Source organism: Anthonomus grandis, chromosome 5, assembly GCF_022605725.1.
Source record: "Anthonomus grandis grandis chromosome 5, icAntGran1.3, whole genome shotgun sequence".
Lineage (NCBI taxonomy): Eukaryota > Metazoa > Arthropoda > Insecta > Coleoptera > Curculionidae > Anthonomus > Anthonomus grandis.
Genome location: NC_065550.1, coordinates 19,452,498 through 19,475,941, shown reverse-complemented (window position 1 = coordinate 19,475,941; position 23,444 = coordinate 19,452,498). Strand labels below are relative to the sequence as shown.

Below are 23,444 nucleotides of genomic sequence, written 5' to 3'. Positions count from 1 at the left end.
CGAACCATATAGATTACTCTAGGTCTCATCACAGCGGTATATAGCCAGTGTAGGATTTTGGGTTTTATACCCCACCTTCAACCTTTACCTTACCTTCTAAACCCTTTAAACTTACCATAACATGGCAATTCCTTTATTAACTGCCTCGTTGATGTGTTTCCTGCACCTTAGCTTGATGCCCAGGTACACACTTAAGTAGTTCTTGCTTAATTTGTAACGCTTTCTGGTAAATTATTAATGGCCTACTGAGTACTACAATATTATATATATTGACTATACTATGACTATAACCACTTCATAGTCTGCATAAGCCTGCACATAGAACTCTTCCTAACCAAGGTGCCTCACAAAACCGTCCATGACCAGGCTTTGGCAAAGGCTCCTTTAATGTCAAAGAAGAGTGCTAATGCAAACTCCTTATTGTTCACACCTCTCTGCGTGTAGAGTAGTTTCAGTACATCGCCCTTTAGTATACGCGTTTTGCTTTCTAGTGAATATATTTGCCCTCAGAATTGCCTCAGTTAACCACAAAATGTTTAGAATTATTAAACTTGCATATTATAAACTTCTAATTTAGTATTTAAAGCAAGTAAACTGTTGCAGCCAGCAGTTTGCTTCTGTTTTTACTTGCTTAAAAGCTTACCCGCTCCATCAAAAAAATCTTGCTTAAGGACTATTAAACAGGTGTAGATTTGTTTAGTTAAGGTAGAAGAACGTCGGTGAATTTTTAATACATTTTCATGAAATTAACGTATTTCTTCGTTAAAAGCAAACGTAATATAATTTTACAGTATTTATTTGTATCTACATCAATTTTTCGAAACTAATTCATTAAACAAAATCCAATCATAATGTTGAACTGAAACTCATAACTGATTAAACCAAACATTTTAAAGGTAGTCACTTACTTCTTAAGCGAACTTAACAAAAAAGAGAGAAGTTCGAATAAACTTTCGCATAAACCATACGAGGCTGATTCAAATTGGATTGAGACAAATGCTCTGGCACGTTTATTTGGATCGTTTATCGGAAAAATTTACAGTTTTCTTCCGTATCCAGCAATAAGCTGTTTTCATGCGTGTTTTCAGAAGGTTAGTACGCAGAGTAGAGTAGCATACAGCATTGATGGAACATTGGGTGCGCAGGAAGTTGTGCGCGGCGAATGTTGTCTGGTGTGATGATGGTTCGCGGTCGATGGTCATGCGGCCATCCTTGAATGCGGCCCATTTCATCACATCAGCCCTACTCAGAGTGTCCGTGTTTTAAACGCCTTCCTACACTAAAAACCGAAGGACAATACGTTACGCAATAGCGGTCGGCACTTGACTTTCACTCATGGTCGTTACCACGCGCCTGAAACACTCTTTTCTGATGAAAACTATCTTTTTAGTCGTTAAACCAACTCAGTAGTTAATAAAGCTCAACAAAATTATTCCCAATAATAATTTCAAACCATACTTTTACGACAAGTTTGTTCTTCAAAGCAGAAAATATTTTCCTGAGCATTTCTTATGGAAATTGTTGATTCGAAACCTAATTGGATTGGAAATCGATTACTAATGGAAAATCCCGAGAAAGGTTGGACCTGTTTAATATGATTTATCAAATAATAATGAAGAATTCTACAGACCCATTTCACGGTTCAGTTGCACTAAATTTAAAACCATTTTTTTGGTTTCCATTTTGTTTACTTTTTTTTAATTTCGGAGATCATCCGGCCACCTGGAACTAATCAATTTAGATAACGTTCTTATAACGCATAAACGGTTATGGTTACCAATGCGTACAGGTTTATACGTTTAGAAAGGGACAGTTTTGACGTTTTAAAAATTTAAGTAACAAAAAAAAACATGTAAGCCGCCTTTTCATAGGCACGTAGCAATATGCGTGTGACGCAAATTACAAAACTTATGGGCCAGCTAGACGTCAACATTTTTAATTGCAAACATTCCCCCAATTCATACTTATGGCCTATTTTGTTTAAACGTTTTAAAAATCAAGCTATACTCAAACTACATATAATAAAGCATTTTTATATACTGTATAAAAAGCTTCAGTATTAAGAAAAATCATGTATCTGAATAGCTGGTGTTTGTTTATAACTAATAATTGGCTCTGTGGTCCATTTCTTTTGGTATGGTCAATAAATTAAAAAAAAAACGTAATATCCCAACATTGTTCCCTTTACTATATATACTTTTACTTATTTTCAATTGTAGAATATTTTATCACATTTACTATTGGTTTGTAAATAATTTGGGGTTAAATGTATTACACTGTAATGTGCTTTTTAGACAGACCGTCTTATTTCACAGTATATTTTACAGAATAACCTCCAAACATGCATATCTAAAATATTATGTACAATAAGTATTTTTGAAATCTTTAAATAACATTAACAAATAAAAATGGTACGAGAGAAAAGATGAACTTCTCAATCAATAAACTATGACGGTCAAACTATTTCATCTTTTGCCTACGTACTAAAAAGCGAAAATAAACGTTAAATCATAATCAATTCTGTGCCACACAATTCACTGCCTATTTTAGGCAGATCTATATACTTTTCAAAGTTTTTTTTTCTATTTTTTAAACAATAAAAAATTAAACAAGACATTATTGTTGTTGCACCTCTATCCTCTCAGTTCTACCAACTCTTATTTGTACATTCGCATCTCTTCCATCAACAATCTCATTTTCTTGATAATATGAGCCAACTACCAAAATTGAAAAAATGCCTGTAATTAAAATCAAACCGACTGTTGCCGTTATTGTGTAAAGGTGAGCATAGGCATACCTAAAAAATAATGGTTTAATAGTAAACAAAGTTTTACTAAAACTGAAGAGAGATAGTATTCCAGGATATTAACAATAATTATTACTTACCTAAAATACCAAGCAGCTAATAAAATAAAACTCACAGCAGCAAACAAAAAATCTCCTAAATCCCAGTCTGCTGCTTGATTATTATTATTTACATTTCGAAGATTTATAAATGGATTTTCTACGAAAAACTGAGAGTTATTTTCAGTGGAACTCTCTTCCGCTTGATTCCTATTTGGCTGATTCCTTTTTGGAAGAATTAAGCAATGCACCACACAATTATCAAATAACCCATAGCTTTTGAGATTGTGCCTGTCTTCTTTAAGTATTTGGCCATTGAAGATTAGCTTAATTTCTTTGTTGGCTCTTAAGTCATCAACAAAATGACGGCTAGAAAATCAAATTTTCTTACATGTAGTCAAAATTGTAATTTGATTGAAAAAAAAAAGAAAAGTATATTAGCACATAACATAATATATACATTTTGAAGAATCTTACACTTTAAAATCCCCAACAAGCTCTTCTAATCTTCCATCTACAATTCTTATATTATCATTGATATACTTCAATTTTATAGTAATGTTATCTGATGTCTGGTCTACAGGTGGTGAAGCATCTGAACTATCAATGGAAGCACTTGGTTCTCTGCTCAATTCATTTTCAGGACTTTCTGACGATAAGGGGTTATTAGCCGCATCTAAAAAAAATTATATAATTTTTATTATTTTTAACATAACATCAATACTTTTTTTTGGTTCAGGGCTTGCATTAGCAAAATGGGCTAATCGTCTCTGCCTCAATTCACTTTGGGCTTCTGAGTCCATTGTTTCAATAATTTCGTTTTGTTCCAACTCCACCAAATCGTCGTCACTTCGTTCTTCTTCTCCAAATAAAGGCTCACCTGTAAAATTATTGTAATCCTATATAGTAAAACTGTTCATACTTTACGGAGCTACCTTCAGTGTTTGATTGAACTGCACTGGAAGACGGCGCAGATTCTGTTTTTATCTCTGTAGATGATGATGCTTGTTGTTCACTTGTCTGGTTTAATATCACAGGTTCAGCTGAATCATCTGTTTGTACAGAGGTAGAACTATTTGAAGGAGTTCCTAGGGGAACAGATGTCAGCTAAATGAAACTTTGTATTTATTTAGTGGTTTTTTACCTTCAGATATTGTAACAGCCTCAGTATGGTTTGTCAACTGTCTTAAATATCGTAAGGATTGTAAATTAGGTCTAAAAGGTACCCTAACTCTGTAAACTTCTCTAGAATTATTTCTTCTGCGATTAAGTAACACTAAGGTTCTAAATTGTCTTTGATCAGATATATTCGTTGACCACCAAGCAATATATGCTGAAACAAAATAAAATTGAATTCAAACAAAAAAAAATTAAAAAAAAACTCTTCTCATGATAACATTAAGAAACTGAGCAATTTTTAAGTTTTAATCTTTTGAATATGAATTTAAATATATAGTCATGGAGTAATTAGAGCTTTTGGGTGAATTTGCCTTCTACCAAAAACAACAAAGACTTTAATACTCTGGGATTAAAGATATCTTAAATTATAAGAAATACATGCATATGAATATACTAAATCATATTTTTTTAAATGGTGTTACCCCTTCTCTGAGAATAATGAAAATCGGCATAGGTACGTTTAGCTTCTATGATCTTATGTGTAATGTACACAAGATACTATAATTAATAATTAAATAGAAATCCATGATTAAATTTTATATTAAAAAAACGCCTAATATGTCATATATTTTAAAGCTCAAAAATAAAGTAATCCTAAGTGTGGGTTTCACAAACCTATATAGGTTATATATGTATATATATAGAGGAATAATAAATACGTAATAAAATACCAGTATTTATAAGCTGTTTTTCAATAATTATGGTATTAATAAAATCTCTGCCACATTTAGGATACCATAAAAAAACATTTTTAGCAATATAGAAGTTTGATGGAATTACGTAAATAAATTTCTATAGGGAGGGAATATCTAGTTTAATTAGGACATATTTTAGAAATATTTAGACTTCGAAGTATGCCAGAATATATTGATCTCTAGATTTCTAGAATCTTACAATTATAAAACGACTTTAATGTTGTATCAAGTGTTAAAAATATAAAAACCTTACTACTCAATGTTGGTTCTTCCAACAATGTATGTTAAAAGTAAGCAAGAGTGCCTAAATTTAAATCATGAGAAGATAAGGTCATACAGTAGAGGAGGTACATCTTTTCATCATATAGTATAGGAGGTACTTTGTTAAGATATAATAATACTTTGGTAGGCAATGCTTCAATTCTTTAATGTATGTAATCTTTATTTTTTCTATAGCCTCAGTCAATTTTTTAATTTTCATTTTATACTGAAAATTGAACTTTTAACTAATCATGCAACCATTTTTTTAGGTTATGTTAAGTTATTAATTATTTTCAATCAAATCATAATCACATTTTATTCCCCAAAAATTATTAATCACCAAATGATTTGTTTTTAGTTGATAAGTTTTTCATTGAATTTCCATTTCCTGCTTCAAAATTTTGGTTCTTATATTGGTTTAATAAAAATTCAAACACAAACATACAATTGAAGAAATATAGATTTTTACTCAAATTCCATTACTATCAACATAAAAAGAATACATACATACACTAATGTATTAAATAAGTAGTTACTGTTTTTTGAATTGTACTAGATTACCTATTGCCTTTACTGAAGGTGATAATAACTCTCACAAGACTCCTATGCAAAACTGGAAGCTTACTATATATTAAACACCTTTTCTTTGGATTATTTGAACGTAAACCAAAAAACCAAAGAACATCTATATTTAAATCAAAGATCAAGACCTAGATTTTTTATTCAGTTAAAATAAATACTATACTAGCTAAAATTTTTGTATCTGATATTCATTAAAATGTTAAAAATTGATAAAGTATGCTGTCTGTTGTCTTTATTTTTTCTATGGTTTTGGTAATTTTTTTATTTTTCATTGTACCTCATTATCCAAAATCCTCTTTCCCAGTTTATCCTTCAACCATTTTAGTTTATCTTCAAATTTCCAATTATTAACATTTTTTAATTGTGACTCAATTTTTCTAAGAAATCAAGTATATACTGAGCAAAAAATGTTTATTAATATATTAGCAAGGCACATTCCTTTAGACTTTCACTATGATGGTGTCAGGGGGATTTTAATTAGAGTGGCAGCCCTTCCTTAGCTTCGTTGTATTAGTTAAATTTCACTTTCTCTCTAGCTAACTTACTATATGAATTCTACACATCAATCTCTTAGGTATATTGAATCTTACTGGAAATAAATGTATGGCCAAGTGTGTACCAAATAAACTCAGAAATACGAATAGGTGTAGTTTTTTGAAGTAGTTTCGAATATATTATTTAAACATGCTTTCTTTCCACAAATCAAATATTTCCAAGATATAAGTAACAGTAATTCAAGTTGGTGAAGAAACATTTAATAATTCCTTACTACAAATGTGTAAGCAGTAATTTAGCAAGAGATAATCCTAATATATTAAATACTCAAATTGCAAAGTAGATTGAATAGAGAAATATAGAAATAAAACTAGTTAATTAGATTTTTTTATTAAGGAAAAAGTCCATTCTCAAGTGAAGTCAATGTAATATTGAAAAGTTTTGTAGGGGAAGTCTTTTTTTTTCACAAATAAAATGCCAATTATAATGTCAGAACTGATGCATTTCGGCAAGTATTCTTTCCATCATCAGACTGAAAAGTTACTAATTGTCTTCACACATTCACAAAACATAAACAATAACATTGTTGGCAAAAAAAACTTTCCTTCCAAAACTTTTCAATAGGATTTTTCTCTTCAAAATATAAACTTACTGCCTTAAGTGGTCCCCTTTTACACTGACAAAACAAGTGTGCATTCAAATATTTCAATATTTAGATGAAACAGATCACCTATCATTTCCTACAATAGGTGAGGTCAATCTAATAACCTTTTAACAAGTTTGTAGAAATAAAAAGATTAAACCTCTTCTTACGTCGCTACTGGGTATCCAATTTCAGCATTAAGAACATATCTGATGTATGGTAGGTAGCTCTTGTAACCTATATTTATTTTAAAAGCTATGGAGTGAAGAAGTGTGATTCTGACATACTTACCAATGAAGTAAACAGTACCCTACTAGCATCAGAGGAGATAATACAATTCCTATCAAAATTCCCAAATATTTAAACTTTGTATGCTATTTGTCTATATTTGTTGTCAAATTAGACTCCAATACCTTTTACACTAGCCATATACTGCAAGACCTCATTATTAATTGTATACTAAGTTTTAGATTTCTCTGTACCCCTGAAAGTGCTTAAGCAGCAGCAATTTTTAATATTTAGATTATTCATCACTGACCAATGCAAAAGATGCAATAATGCATCAAGATAGCTCGGAGGCCTGAATGTTTATATAAAGTTTGGGTAAAAGTTTAGTTCATCAGTTTTCTGAAAATCACCACTAAAATTATAGGCAAAGGCTTAAAATGTGTGTAATGTTTTACTGGAAACAATAGTCCAATGGCAAATTGTTGCAGGATTAATTACGCTTTAGACGGGATCTGGAGAATCCTAACTTTTATTCATTTGGTTAAAATATTTAAAAATGACTTTATTCTAAATTTTTGTATATATTAAAATTGCTGAAATAAATTTAAATTTTTGTTTTATTAAAAGTGTACATACAAGATGGCGCCCAAATTTTAAAAAGTTTTCTGGTCAAAAGTTGTCATTGGTCATCCTCACTTATCTTGGGGTAAGACACTTTTAATAAAACAAAAATTTAAATTTATTTCAGCAATTTTAATATATATACATTGTACATTGGGTATTGCTGCATCTTCTCTAGGGTTGTTTTAAAATTCTCATAGCTGGGTATATGATGATAATTGGGGGTGAAGTTTCATGGAATTGTGATAAATTCTTTTGGGTGTGATGATTTTTTAAAGGTTAAGATAACTAAGTTTCTGATACTTTTATTTATTTTGTAATGTATTGTAAATTTTGAATTTGGCGGTGGCTAATGTTCATGGCAAGTTATGTAACAGTATTTTATTTTAAATATCGACATTTCAGTGCATAACATACAGGTGGTGTAATGCAACATTTCATTTTTTTGTTAAATATTCACATATTTTATAATTCATTTTTCTAAATTTATGACTGACATATTTTTTTTTCTCCATTCTTTATCTCCGGCTGATAGCATGAATTGTCTTAACTTTCAGGGGGGTGATTTAGTAGATAGTGATGGTGATATTGTGATTATTGTGACTTGGGTATATGAGCATGGACAGTATAGAGATAAAATATGTAGGGACTATAACATTGAATAGCATTCCTTACTATATATAGCTTTCCTGTTATTGACAATAATTAGTTTTTTTTTTGGTATCTTACAAGAAATAATTCTGAGAATTTTTCTATAAACCTTGATAATTTAATTTTAGGCAGGAATATGACTTATTAGTGGTTTTCATATACAAGTACATACTTATTAATAAGGGTTGTTTTAAATAATTTTTTTAAATAGGATTTTGTTTTACTGATAGGAAGGTCAGGGTCAACTTTTATTGTTTAATCAATTTAATAAATCTTCATTGAATTTTGTTGGTATACAGGGTGGACTTTAATCCCTGAATTTTTTTTTTAAATTAATTTAATTTTATTATAGAATTATACAGGGTGGTGTACATAAGTAGTATAAAAGATACTTGAAGTAAATATTTTTTTTTTCTTATTTTGGTACTACAGGGTGAAACAATTAGTGGTTCCAAGTAACTTGTCTTATATTATAGGGAGTTTTTTTTTCTTTTCCTTTTGCTTTCCATATACTTTTTTTTTTAAATTTTATATACTAGATGCTTAAAAAAAAAAAAAAAAACCCGCTCTACAAAGTGGGCGTTTGGCGGAAGTTGGATGACTCAGTGGCGCGAAACATCGGAGTTGTCCAACTCAGTCAATGGGTAGACTAACTTTGTACAGTTAGCTGGTGGTGGTAAAATTCCACTTAGTGCTCTTTTACCAGTATGGGGTGTCTTCCATTAGAACATACCCATACTAAGGCTCAACAAAAATATTTTTAAAAAAATTTATGGAAATTAAGGAAGGAAGGGGAGATTGGATTTTCATTTTTTTTATATAGTACTTTTCTTTTGAAAGTTTTTTTTTTTAATTTAATTTCCTTTTGGTAGATTTAATATATTATAGGGTGTTTGAAAGTTTGAAGATTACTTATCTACTTACATTTCATTTTCTAATTAGGATTATAACTTGTTAAGATTTTCTTTTAATGTAACGTTTCAGCTAGGCAGGGCTAATTAAATAAATTACTTATAGTAAATCTTTGAGGCGAATTGAATTTTTTTGGGCGAAATTCTTTTGCTGGGCTAGGGGAAAATCGGCACTGCTGGGTCATGCTTACTGTAATACTGTGAAAATATAAATTGTTTTCGAATTGTTTTTCTGAATTTGGAGATTTTTTAAGAGTGATTTAGGTATAAAGATATTTAGAGCTTATAGAAATAAAATTTAGATAGGTATTTTATATTAGATATTGTTATTATAGATATGTTATTAGGTATAATTATTCTAGGTTGGGGGGAATCTTACTGAGGTGTTTTACTAACAGTGATTAGTGTTGCAACTCAGTAAAGCGTTTATACTGTCATTGGGATTTTAACGTAGGTTAGGGGCAGTACAAACCCGGGACTTCAGATTTTTTTTTTTTTAATTTTTTTTGGAACGGGGTGGGTTGCACTGTGTGCACCGTACCTTGTTAGCGGCTTAGTTGCTCAAGTTACATCACAATACACAATACATACAGGGGACTATAAAAAAAAAAAGGAAAGAAAAGAAAAAAATTTATTATTTTTTTTAATTTTTTTTGTTTGTGTTATTGGCGGAGATATTTTTGGGGAAAATGGATATAAATAAATTGGAGCTGGACGAGCTTGAGTATGAGCTATCATCTCGAGGTGCTATCACGGCTGGTACTCTTATTGAAAAGCGTCAACGTTTAAGGTTATATTTGAAATTAGAGAAACTTAATAGCTTGCCGATGTTTGAGGTAATAGAATTGGACCCTGATAACGAAGTTGATATTTGTACAGGAAAGTGTAATTTATTGGAAAGTGCTATCTCAGGTCTTAGTGAATTAAATATTAATAAAGAGTATAGTAGGTTGCGGTCTAAGGCCTTACATATCCAGGGTCGTTTCAAGAAGTTATTAGAATTTCATCCTGATTTTTCTGAAGAAGTAATGAGTTTGTCTACTCAGCTAAATTCTATTATTGATAGGTTAGAAATGGCTAAGAGAACCTTGACAATGAGTGTAGAGGAAATTTTGCAGGTGCCGGTTACTATTGAGGCTTCCCCTGGAGAGGACTCCCTTCTGGATCATCCTCTTCCTGTTTCTCAAGCTCAGACAGAAGTCTCACAGCATCTTTCACCCAATGTGATTCCTTCGACGGTATCTGTAAATCCAGGTCCCTCTTGTTCGTTTCGGCCTGCTTCAATTCCGTTTACTCGAACAGCACCAACTTTTTGTGACCACACTTCGACACATTTAGTTCAGTCACTTCACACCATTCCTTCTACGAACGTTATTTCACAGGATCCAGTTAACCCAATAACGTGTTCTTATTATTCCCCATCGAGGAACTATTCCTTTCCTCCACAATCTAATTCCACCTTGAAGCGGAATGTACCCGTGTTTACTTCTGCTAATGCTAATGATGTCACGATTCCGTTAGGTTCCGATGATCTGGCTAAGAGCTTTTCAACAATTTCAAAATGGCAGTTACATTTTGATGGTTCTGGTAGTGTTACCAATTTTATTGAGCGTGTAGAGGAGTTGGGTTTTGCTTGTGGAATATCTTGGAATCAGCTGCTGCATTGTGCAGTAATTTTATTTTCGGACACAGCCTTGTCTTGGTATAGATCTATACGCAGTGATATCAGGTCATGGGAAGAATTGAAATGTAAACTTAGGTCTGCCTATTTATCGTCAGAATATGAGGAGGATATTTGGTGTGATATAAGGAATAGGACACAAGGTCCAGTGGAGAAGTCGGTAATCTTTATTGCACAAATGCGAAACTTGTTTCGAAAGTTACGTGAACCTCCATCCGAGGAAATGCAGCTTCGCATTATACGCCGAAATTTGCTCCCCTCATTGCAAAATCAACTTGCATTTCACAATTTCACCAACATCACAGAGCTGGAACTTGCAGCACAAGAGATTGAGAACATCCAATTGCGAACTCAACGCATGCAACCTCCTCCAGTAAACCCTAATAATGTCGCCGAGCCTGAGTTGATGTATCAGCGACCAAGAAACCCTCGTGTACATACAATGAATTCTTCACCGCACCTTCAGAATTCTCGTGGTCCGGTGGTTTGTTGGAATTGTCGTAGTACTGGCCATTTGAGTAGTACTTGTCCACAACCCTTTCGTCGACACTGTTTCCGTTGCGGTCGGGAAAATGTGACTACCCGTTCATGTCCAAATTGTAGTAGGTCGGGAAACCCAAGGGCGAACTGTTAGTTAGTCGAGAGATCAGTTCGATTCCTAAGGTCTCGACTAGTAACCCCAGCTACCCTATTCTAGATTACGCCTTCGCACAGTGCAAGGGTGATGATCGTCCTCATCTCGAAGTCTCGATATTTGGTATGAAATTTATTGGCTTATTGGATTCTGGAGCAAATGTTACTGCTATTGGTTTAAGCATATGGAATATATTACAACGTTCAGACATACAATTGTTATCATCACCTTTTTCTCAGTGGAATTTTGGAAATCATAGTTCTAGTAAAGTGATTGGCGCAATTAACTTACCTATTGTTTTGTATGATAAGGTAGCGGTTTGCAGTGTTTTGGTAGTGGAGAAATTGAGTTGTCCATTGATATTGGGTACCGATTTTTGGAAAACTGTTGGTGTCGTTCCTGATTTGCAAAATGGTTGTTGGTATTTTGGTGTGCCGTCTCAGGACATCTGTATCACTGAAGCCATTATTCCTCAGGAAACTTTAACCCCAGAACAGCGATCCGCCTTGGATAAATTGACTTCAAAATAATTTTCTTTAATGGGTGGTAAGCTTGGTCGAACAGATTTAGTGAAGCATCAGATTAATACTGGTAATGCCCAACCCATTCGTTTGCGCCCTTATAGATACTCACCCGCCACTCTAAAGATTATCGATGAGGAGGTTGATAACATGCTGCAACTCGATATTATCGAGCCATCACAATCTGCCTGGTCTTTCCCTGCCTTAGTAGTACCGAAAGGTAATGGTAAATGGAGATTTTGCGTGGACTATCGAAAACTAAATTCTGTTACGGCTAAGGATGCTTATCCGATCCCTTTTATTGATAGTATTTTGGACAAATTAAGAAATGCAAAGTATCTTACTTCGTTAGATGTTAACTCTGCATATTGGCAAATCGAGGTTGATGAACATTCACGTGATAAAACTAGTTTTTCTGTCCCTGGTCGGGGACTTTATCGATTTAAGAGAATGCCATTTGGGTTGACGAATGCCCCTGCAACTTGGCAGCGATTGGTAGATACCTTATTGGGAGCTGATTTGGAGCCACATGTCTTTGTTTATTTAGATGACGTAATCTGTATTTCTGAGACTTTTCAGCAACATTTAGAGGTTTTGGAAGAGATTTTCCAGAGATTTCATAGAGCCGGTATAACACTCTCTCAGGATAAGTGTAAATTCTGTCGATCCGAACTTAAGTATTTAGGATATGTTGTCGATAAAGATGGACTTCATGTCGACCCGGATAAGGTGACAGCCGTATTGAACATTCCGACTCCAAAGAACACCACCGAAGTCCGACGTGTCATCGGTATGGCGTCCTGGTACAGGCGTTTTATTCCTCAGTTCTCAACCGTTATTTCTCCCCTTACCGCTCTTCTTTGTAAACACAAAAAGTGGAACTGGACCCCAGAATGTCAAAATTCGTTTCAGAACATCAAAAATTCGTTAGTTTCCGCTCCTGTACTTACTTGTCCTGATTTCTCGAAACCCTTTTTGGTTCAGACTGATGCCTCAGCATATGGGATCGGTGCTGTATTATCTCAAGAGTTTGATGATGGTGAACATGTTATCTGTTACCTATCTCGATCTCTGTCTAAAGCAGAGAGGAATTTTTCCACCACAGAGAGAGAACTGTTGGCCATTATTTATGCTTGCGAGAAATTACGACCCTACTTAGAGGGATACTCCTTTAAAGTGATAACAGATCATCATAGTCTGAAATGGATTCATAGTCTGAAGGAACCAACAGGACGGCTTGCCAGATGGGTTTTGCGGTTGCAACAATTCGATTTTGAGGTTATTCATAGCAAGGGCCAAGATCATGTTGTGCCGGATGTTCTCAGTAGAGCTGTGCCAGAGATTGCTAAATTGAGTGTATACCAGGAACCAGAAGTTGCAGATAAGTGGTATCGAAGAGTTTTCAATCAGGTCGTAGAGAATCCTATTAATTATCCCCAATGGCGAATTGAAGGAAATTTACTTTACAAGTATGTGAAATGTATTCGAGATGATGAAGATTTCTGGAAGGAAGTAGTACCCAAGGATCGAAGACGTATGATTTTGGAAGAAAATCATGATCATCCTTTGGCTGGTCATGGTGGTGTCATGAAGACATACGAACGATTGAAGCGTCGTTATTATTGGCCAAAAATGAGAGCTGATGTCCTCCGATATGTTAGGCATTGCGCCAAATGTATTTCGCAAAAGCCCCTCCGGGAGCGACACGGATTAATGGGACAACAAACTCAAGTTTTGAAGCCATGGAACACGATTAGCGTCGATCTTTTTGGGCCCTTGCCTCGTTCTACTCAGGGATACAAATACGTATTGGTCGTCTTGGATACCTTCACTAAATTTCCTTTGTTCTTTCCTCTTTGCTCAGCTAAGGCCCCTATGATTTGTCGTCTTATAGAGGAACAAGTTTTTCTCATTTTTGGTGTTCCCCAATTTCTTATTTGCGATAATGGTGCTCAATTTCGAGGTGAACTTTTTTCCAAACTGTGTGAGCAGTATAAGGTCAATATCCGATATACTCCGGCTTATCATCCCCAGGCCAACCCCGTGGAGCGTGTGAATCAAGTCCTTAAAACCATGTTAAGTTGTTATATTGAGGATAATCATAAGAATTGGGATCGACTTCTACCTAAGGTTGGTTCTGCCATAAGATCTTCGGTGCATGAAGCCACCGGGCTCACTCCCTATTTTATGAATTTTTCCAGAGAATATATGCCCTCGGGCGACCAACACAATAATAGGGATGTTCCCAGTATCACGGTTGGCGACTTTATGGCACGTTCACGTGAATTAAGTAAAGTATATAGGGACGTTGAGGAAAGACTGAAAGCGGCGCATCAGAGATCAAAGAATCGTTATAATCTTCGACGAAGACCAATTAGTTTTGAGATCGGTGAGCGAGTTTATCGCAAAAATTACGATCTTTCTGATGCTAGTAAAAACTTTACCGCCAAACTCGCACCAAAATTTTTGGGCCCCTTTACAATAACGAAGAAGTTATCTCCGGTAGTCTATGAACTGATTGACGAAAAGCGCAAGTTTAAGGGTGCTTGGCATGTTAAAGATTTGAAAAAGATCCCAAAAGAAGAGCTACTCGTTGATTCCGATTCCGATTAGACTTTATCGATTTTGCTTACTGGTCGGGACGTATGTTTTTTTTTTGTGTTTTACTTATTAGTTCTTTTGATTTTTCAATTCTAATATAATTTCTTTTTCTCCAGTTTCTTTCCTCAAAGCTGTGCGGACTGGGTATTTTGATGTTTTTGCGGTTATTGGATAGTAGCTACCTTGTTTGTTTTTCTCTTTCTAGTGAAGTTTCTTGTGGTGAAGGCCTACCACTTGAAGCATTTTAGATTTCCGATTAGGAATTCTATCAGAAATTACTAGAAATTTTGTGTTATTTGGTATTTCGTTGGTTATTATAGTATTATTATTTCATGAGTCAATCAATTTGAAGTTTTAATTTTTCTGACTTATTTTAATGCTTGAATAGCATTTTCAAATAATTAGATTGTTCGCACATTCTTTACTTCCCTTCCCAGTTGGATGCTTACTTCTCTTCGCATGAGAATTACTTTTCTGGTAATTCTCTTGGGGGAAGAGGGGGAGTTGTTGCAGGATTAATTACGCTTTAGACGGGATCTGGAGAATCCTAACTTTTATTCATTTGGTTAAAATATTTAAAAATGACTTTATTCTAAATTTTTCTTTCAAAACTGAGACACCCACCATAATTACAATTGCCTTCGACTCTTAATGGAATTCGCCAATATTTTTCATTAAACCACTATCAATATTATCACCATTTTAATTCTTTGTTATTGTTTACAATATGCTGTGCATGGAGAAGATTTCACGGCAATTGAATTGGTCAACCGGTTTACTAAAGCGGACGCCAGTGGCGCCGCGTGTCGGATTATTACGATTTGGCCCGTAATTGTACTTTCCACTAGGCACTCTATGGTTTGCTTATTAGTGACCTATGTATGGGTTTTGGTTGGGCCCATAGCGGCTAAACCCATAAAGTAATGAGTGAGTGTGACTGAGGCAACTGACCATACAGAGAACCCACGAAGCCGGCCTGATAGGTTCTTTTTTTTTTGTTCCATCTTTTAAATTTAACAGGGTTTCTGGAACCTATCAGATCTAGGGAGATGTTCTTGTTGTTTAGAACTCTTAAACCAAGACTGTCGAACAAACTCAACTCCCTAGAAATAGCCCCTGTAAACCGGATAGTCTTGCCGGGATAATATTTTTAACATAACAAAATTAGCAAGTGGATTTAAAAAAAAAACAAAAATGAAAAATTAATTTTGACATTAACCATTTTAAATCACAAAACAGTTTTATAACTAACCATAACTTTTTTTTTTATTTTGGACCTGTGTTCTACTGAGGAAGTCCATTTTTAAGAGAAGATTAAAACTGTTAAAGAGTTTCAATCTTCTCCTGAGTTTTGGTTAATGGTAAAACTGTTTTGTGATTTGAGTGTGAAGGTTCCAACCACAGGACTATTAATTATTTAATAGTTCCGGGAATTATTTTTTTTAAATGTCCATATGAATTTGCTCTTTTCCCCAGAATATTATTTGAGGTAAAATTACACATATTTTAAGCCTTTTCCCATAATAAGTTGCTAAACTAGCCTTTACCAACGTTTGTAATAATAATAAGCCTTTATAATAAGCTCTTATTTCCAACAGACAACTTGCCCAATAACAGGAAACAGTTGCAAAACAATGAAAAATATAAAAAAAAAACACACACAAACAAACCTAAAAGAATGAAAAGAAGAAAAAAAGTAAAGTAAAGTCACAATATCAAAAGTTATCCAAAAAATTAGAACAAATAACTATTAATATGATATAAAAACCCAATTATAAAAGTTTAACAAGATAATCACATATTCAACAAAAATAAATTAAATTAAATTAACTGCAATATACCTACTAACTATGATTTAAACACATGAGTCTTAATCCCAAGAGTAATGATCCACCAAGATATCGACAATCACATGAACCGAAGAGAAATTTATATCGCACATGTGACAGATCCGATTAAATATAGCGCATATTGTATTTAGTGGCGATTTCAACAGGATGTTAGTATGAGGCCTGGGCAGAAAGAATGTTAGGGGATGACTAGCATTAAGCCTAGGCACCATGAAACATACACCAGAAAGAAGTACAGGACTATCAATGAATCCATTCAGTAACCCATGCAGGAATTTTACAGAGAAGATCATTCTTCTGAGATGTCATGGATGTAGATTGAAGCGTTCCAATAGTTGCCGATGATCAAACCCTCTTACCGGATATATGCCATCCTGCCTGAAGGCCAAAAACTTAGCAAATCTACGCTGAACAGATTCAAGGAGACCAACATGATTCTGATAGAGCGGGTTCCATGCAGCCAAACTCCAGTTTTGATCTCACAAAGCAACAGAAAAGCAGTCTTAATGTAGATTCCAAAGTAAAACTCTGAGAACTTCTAATTATGAACCCAAGCCTTCTCAGGGCTGACTTGACTATGTTGTTGAAGTGTGGAACGAATGTAAATTCAGAGTCAAAGGTGATACCAAGATCAGTAATTTGCTCTAATCTACTCAAAATAGTATCATTAATAAAGTAATTAAAATTTAAGGGTATTTTTGATCTAGAGTAACTGGCCACACTACAGTTAGCCGCATTCAAGCCTAACCTGTTAACAGCGCACCATACCTCTAATGTATTTAGACAGTTCTGAAGAAAAACAATCCTCCAAATGATATACGTTTAAATATAGCTTCAAATCATCGGCAAAAGCCAGCCTATGACAAGTGAGTGACTCAATCAAGTCATTTATAAAAAAACTAAACAGGAGCGGACCCAGGTTCGAGCCCTGTGGCACACCCGACGTTACGTTAAAAAGTTTCGATTTAAAGCCCTCATATTCAACATATTGAGATCTACCAATCAAGTAGGAATGAAATAAATTAAATAATCTCCCTGAAAAAGCATACTGAGTTAATTTATGCAGCAAAATATAGTGATCTATCCGATCAAAGGCTTTTTGAAAATCGGTATAAATAACATCGACTTGAGTATTAACATCAAGTGATTCACAGATGATGCTAGACAGACAGGATAAGTTAGTAACACAAGATCGCCCGCTAAAAAATCCATGCTGGTCTACAGAGATGAGTTCTTTTGCGTGACTAAATAGCGACCGATTCAGGATAATTTCTAAAATTTTTGAGAAGTTACAGAGTAATGAGATTGGCCTGTAGTTCACGATTTGATCAGCGTCCCCAGCTTTTAAAATAGGTATTATTTTAGCAGTCTTCCAAATTTCCGGAATTTGTTCTGTTGACAGTATTAAGTTCAAAATGTAGGTCAGAGGATCAGCCAGGACACCAATGCAATCTTTAACCAAGAAGGTAGGTACACAGTCTACACCAGAGGTTAACTTATTTTTAAGTTTTTTACTAGCCAAAATAATCTGGACATAACATTATCAGACGCCGATGAATGGTTAATGAATTTTGATTGTATAAATGCCTCACCAAAGAACAGTGCAAACGCATCAACTATGTCTTGTGGGTCTTTAATTACCACGTCATCGGGTAGCCTCATCATACCAGGAATCCTGGTGCCAGCCTTCTTAGAACCAATAAAATTCCAAAAGCTAGATGGGTCCAAAGAAATATTCCTTTTGGTGTTTGATATATACAACTTATATTCATTGCGTATTTGTAGTTTGATAAGGCGTCTAAGAGAATGGAATTTATTTTGAAAGAATGGAGAATTGTAAATTTTAAAGGAGGGTCCTTGAAAGTCTTTTCTTTCCTATAAATGTTCTTAATCAACACTCGAGAATAATAATTTGGAAATCTTCTTTTACATTGCTGCTTAAGAGGAATGTGTGCGGCAAATATGCCATTCAATACATCATATAGGGCTCCACATGCATCATTAACATTAGAGGATAAATACACAGTAGACCAGTCAGCTTCAAGGATCGAGTCATAAAGGAGATGGAAGTTGGCCTTTCTAAAATTAAAAGAATGAGATAAGTTTTTATTAAGCTGAAAATTATAGACACATTGGCCTGAGACAGTAAAATCAATTTCCAGTGCAGGGTGATGCAAATCCTCCAAGACAAAAGGCACGTCACTACGCGAAACATTATTAGATAAAACAAGAACGTAATGTTCAGTATTGGGCAAAAAGATACCAGCATCATAATTTTCCATTAAATAACCATCAACATTTGATTTATCAGTAAGATTTGTATGTGGTTGTAAACAATATTTTATTTCCAACTGCAATTAATTAATATTCATTTTTTTGGACCCAGTAAATAAAATTATTTATTATGCAAAAATATAGCAACAATTTATGTATACTCGTTTTTATAGTATAAAAGTGGATCAAAATATTTAATATTTAGTATAGTAGCCCTTCTCCTTAATAACATCTGTACATTGCTTTGCCATGGATTTAACTAACTTCATGATATACTCCTTATTTACTTCTACATTTCCCTTACTTTTTTGAATAGTGCATCTGTATTAGAGTACATTTGATATATAATTTTGGTGTCAATGTAATGCCACAAGTGCCCTATTGGATTTAAATCTGGAGACTGTGATGGTCAAGACATTACATGGATTTTTTGATCAAAACCAATTTTTAACAAACTGAGAAGCATGATTCGGATCATTATCATGTTGAAATATAGCTCTTAATGGCATTGTTTCATCCAGATAAGCAACTGAATTAGCTTGCAAAATATCTTTGTATATGAAATTATCCATTTTCCAATATAATTTGCACTAGTGGACCCATACCACAAGCTGAGAAACATCCCCATACAAGAATATTTCCTGCTTCATGTTTAACTGTCAGGTAAATATATTTTTTCTTCAATCTTTGACGACTTGGACTCCTAATGTACCTCACTCCATCACTTCTAAACATGTTATTTTTGGATCAACCTTCATTTAATTTTCCAAGAATTTGGGATGATGATAGAAATGGATTTTTTTTGGAAAGTCGTAGCAGCTGTCTGTCCATTTGTAATGACATCTTTTTTGACCTTCCAAAATAGTTTTTGGAGCAAATTTGCTAGTAAGTTGAAATGGCTTATAAACTCTGGATACAATAGATCTGTGAGGTCCTAAGTTTCTCAAAATTACTACTCTGCTTAGTTTCATATTCATAACTATTCACAAGTATTTCTCTTACTTCACAAGAAATTGTTTTTGTGCAAACCTTTTTAGGCAATGAATGTGTTTTGCGAATATTAACTTTGCCGCAAGTAAATTGATTTTCAATTAAATTTATTTATATTAACCAAAAATTGTGGATGCAAATCTGTATCAAAAATTGTTGCTATATTTATGCACAATGTCTAATTAATAAAGAAGCTAGAAATTTCACATTCTTTTAAGGGATTCCCATCATATCTCAGTATATATTTGTCAATCTGAAGGATGCATAAACAGAACTGTAACAAAATATCCTTTAAAGCTTCCATAGAGAAAATATTATTTTGGAAACATTAGTTGTTGCTATATTTATGCACAATACTGTATGTACCATGAAATGCTAATTACTAGTACATGATATGATGGTGTCATGGTGATTTTAATTAGAGTAGCAGCCCTTTCTTGACTTTCGTATATATTGATTTAACAATCTTTCTGACTAACTATATGACTTGTACAAATCAATTGCTTACATGATATTTTATCCTACTGGAAATTAATGGGTGTAGTGTTTTTAAATAGTGAGATAATTTTTTTTCAAACAATGTATTATCCTTAGAGTATTTATTTAAATACAATTGAAAATAATGCAATAAAATTAGTATTATAATAATTAATATCAATTTAAACATTTGGAACTAGTAATATTTATTATTCCTAAGAATTAGAGTTTCTACTTACCAATTAGGCCTGCAAACAGGAAAAGGAAGAAGTGTGTTACCTCGTCTCCAATACCTTCTATTAGTGTCATTGTATCATCAAAACCCCGTTTTAATTAGTTTGTTCTGAAAAAACAATTTAGATTAATGCAAAATAGATAAATAACCTTCACAAGGAACATACAAGGAGAAAGGAAATTTTTATCTGGGATTAAGAAAAAATGTAAACACTTTCCTGCCTATAGGTGCACCAGATATTTATATTTAAAATGTCTTCCCAATCAGACGGATATGCATTGCTTTGGATAATTTTTTGTTGTGAAATAGTCACTGGTAATGGTTACAATATTGCACAAAACGGATAATAAATAAATAATGAATTGGAAAACAAATTTGGGAATATATGAATGACGGAATGGAATTGACAGCACTGACACTGACGGATCAGGAATTTCCATAATGAGGATATGGCAATGTCGCTATTACCAAGTTTATAGGGGCAATTAAACCAATTTAGCGGCTAAACTGGTTAAGTTAAGAGATTCAGTTTGGCTAGTGTTTACAGGAGTCCATAATAACAGAGGATATCTAGAAAGGGATTCCACCTTAAGATTAAACAGCTGTTTACCATTGCCAACCTAGAAATTTAATCAATTAAAAAAATCAATTGAGCTGACCAGTTAGTTTTTTACTTGAAAAGTTCACTAGTTTAACAAGTGAAAACAAAATGATTTTGCAAAAATTTAACATCTAACATTAAAATATCGGTTTATTTATTTTTTTAAAGCATTTGCACATTTGTGTTGTTAGCACTGCGAGTTAAATCGGTTGAGTGGTGACAGGTGTTTAAGGGTAGCTTAAAGCGATTTGAAACCGGATCATCCACTTAGGTATTTAAATCGATTTAAGCTAAATTGGTTTAAGGTGCTCGTATAAATTTGGTAATTGTTTACTTCCGAACTAAAAACACTATTTATTATTATACTTTCTGTTTGATATTATTATTCACAACTTCATTTTCCGCTCTAATATGATATTCCTAAATTTGTGTTCAAGGAAACACAGACAGTTCAATAGACCTTTATGTGACCTTATTGAACAATTTCCGCTTCATATTATTAGGGTAAGGATATACGAGTGGCGAACAAGCTAGAGGAAAAGGCGGCTCGTCAGAGGAGGCAAGATAGGCTAAGTCTACTCATATTTCTATGATTTATTTATATATATTTTAAAATATTAATTTAATATATTTTTTTGTTATTCTACCACTTCCTTCTGTTACACAAAACTGAGACGGATATCTGTGAAATAATGAACACCACACGTAGCAACTCTAGAGACCAGAGGAGACTAGTTCGTTTGCGTTTATTTGAACAGTAAATTCTTTTATCAGTGGCGTAGCTACTGGGGTGGCAATGCCACTCGGCGCCAGCTTACAATAGGCGCCTTTTTATGAATATTTGCTGACTGGCCCGATTTGCTCTAGTAATCGACTTATTTGCGCCTAGTCCGCCTAGAACAATGTTTTAATAATTCGGCAGTCTTATATAATAATTAATTTATTAGTATTTTAATTTAGTTTCGTCTTTAAATCATTTCGTGGAGTTGAAATAAAGCATGTTGAAACGTGATAATCTTTTAAAACTGAATACTTTTAACGAAAAATCATCTGTGGAAGACTTAAAAGGTAAAGGTAAGATATATAATTTTTTTTTAAATACCTATAATACAGGGTGTCCATTTATAAACTGACACATTTTAACTGCTTATAAGTCGAGAACGAAAAATGACAACAATGTGCGGTTTTCACAGAACTTCATCAATATTTTTAAAGTTTTTTTTGACAATATTGCCAAGTTTCAAAATTTACCTGAAATAGGAGAAAAAAAATGATGATTTTCAAAGGCTGATTTCTCAAAAACTTTAAATGTAACACCCTGTACTTTTTAATTTCACATGAAAGCCTGTTAAATCCGAAAATGTATAAATTGTCTTAAATTCACTATTTTTTTTACAGATCCAATTTTAGTAAATGACACCTTTTTGAAAATTTTCCTACAAAATATACCTATTAAATAACATTCTCGGTATTAAGTGACAACCATAACAATTGTAGCTTGTCAAGGAGGCTGTGAGTTGCACAATTTATTTTGTGGGCTTCAACTACTGTCAAATCTTTTTAACGTCATTCGTTGGGCAGTCCCAATAATTTGATTTCTATATGTATTTTTGCATTTTTTTAAAGATTTTGAAAGGTTTAAATATGTTTACCACCCGGGAAAAGGCACGTTGCATGTTATTATTTAGTGAGTGCAAATCAGTTACGCAGAAGAGAAAAAGATTTAGGCTGATTTTTGAAAGGGCTTCACCTTCACGCAATTCTATACTTCATTGGGTACGCCCATTTTCCCAGGAGGGAACAGTTAAAAGAAAAGTTAGAACAAACACCTAAATGCACAAGATAATCTCTTGGATGATATTTTGCTGGTAAAAGAAGTGTTGTCCTTAAACAATAACCAAATATCTATTAGGAAGATAGCTCAAACGACAAATATGTCAAAAAATAAAATACATAAAATTCTAAAAATAATTAAGTTTAAACCCTACAAAATTCAAACTTTCCAAAAAATAGAAAATCGCGCCCTTGAAAAAATGATATTTAATGTGCGAAACACCATTAGATCTTTTTAGAAATGAGCCGGATACCAATTTAATAATGTCTGATGAGGCAACATTTCACATCAGTGGTCGAGTAAATAAGCATAACTGCCGAATATGGGGAGATGAAAATCCTCGAGTGTATAACGAATTTGAAAGAGATTCTCCTAAGCTAAATGTTTGGTGTGCAGTATCGAAATCTAAAATTTATGGGCCATTTTTTTTTCAAGAAGCACAACATGTGTGGAAACAATTACACCGATATGTTGGAAACATTTTTTTATCCTCAACTTCAGCAGGATGGAATTTTAGACACGGTCTACTTCCAGCAAGACGGTGCACCATCACACTTCTCCAGGCAACGGATTCCTTGAATATTACTTTTGACTTTTGGAAACAGATGGATATGGCGAGCAGGTTCAATCGAGTGG

General features: G+C 33.5%; 1 protein-coding gene across 2 annotated transcripts; it reads right to left on the bottom strand.

The window, feature by feature from the left end:
* Positions 1 to 2,284: 2,284 nt before the first annotated feature.
* LOC126736168 (transmembrane and ubiquitin-like domain-containing protein 1) lies at positions 2,285 to 20,787 on the bottom strand. 2 transcript variants are annotated; one of them, XM_050440405.1, is made up of 8 exons: positions 20,540 to 20,787; positions 20,378 to 20,481; positions 3,989 to 4,177; positions 3,780 to 3,932; positions 3,569 to 3,724; positions 3,322 to 3,520; positions 2,887 to 3,213; positions 2,285 to 2,797 (listed from the first exon to the last, which is right to left on the bottom strand). In XM_050440405.1, exons 2-8 carry the CDS (start codon positions 20,445 to 20,447, stop codon positions 2,617 to 2,619), a joined length of 1,275 nt encoding a protein of 424 aa, XP_050296362.1. In that variant the 5' UTR covers positions 20,448 to 20,481; positions 20,540 to 20,787; the 3' UTR covers positions 2,285 to 2,616. The 2 variants fall into 2 exon arrangements, with proteins under 2 accessions (XP_050296362.1, XP_050296363.1); XM_050440406.1 differs by having other exon boundaries at positions 20,378 to 20,484; positions 20,594 to 20,787.
* Positions 20,788 to 23,444: the final 2,657 nt, after the last annotated feature.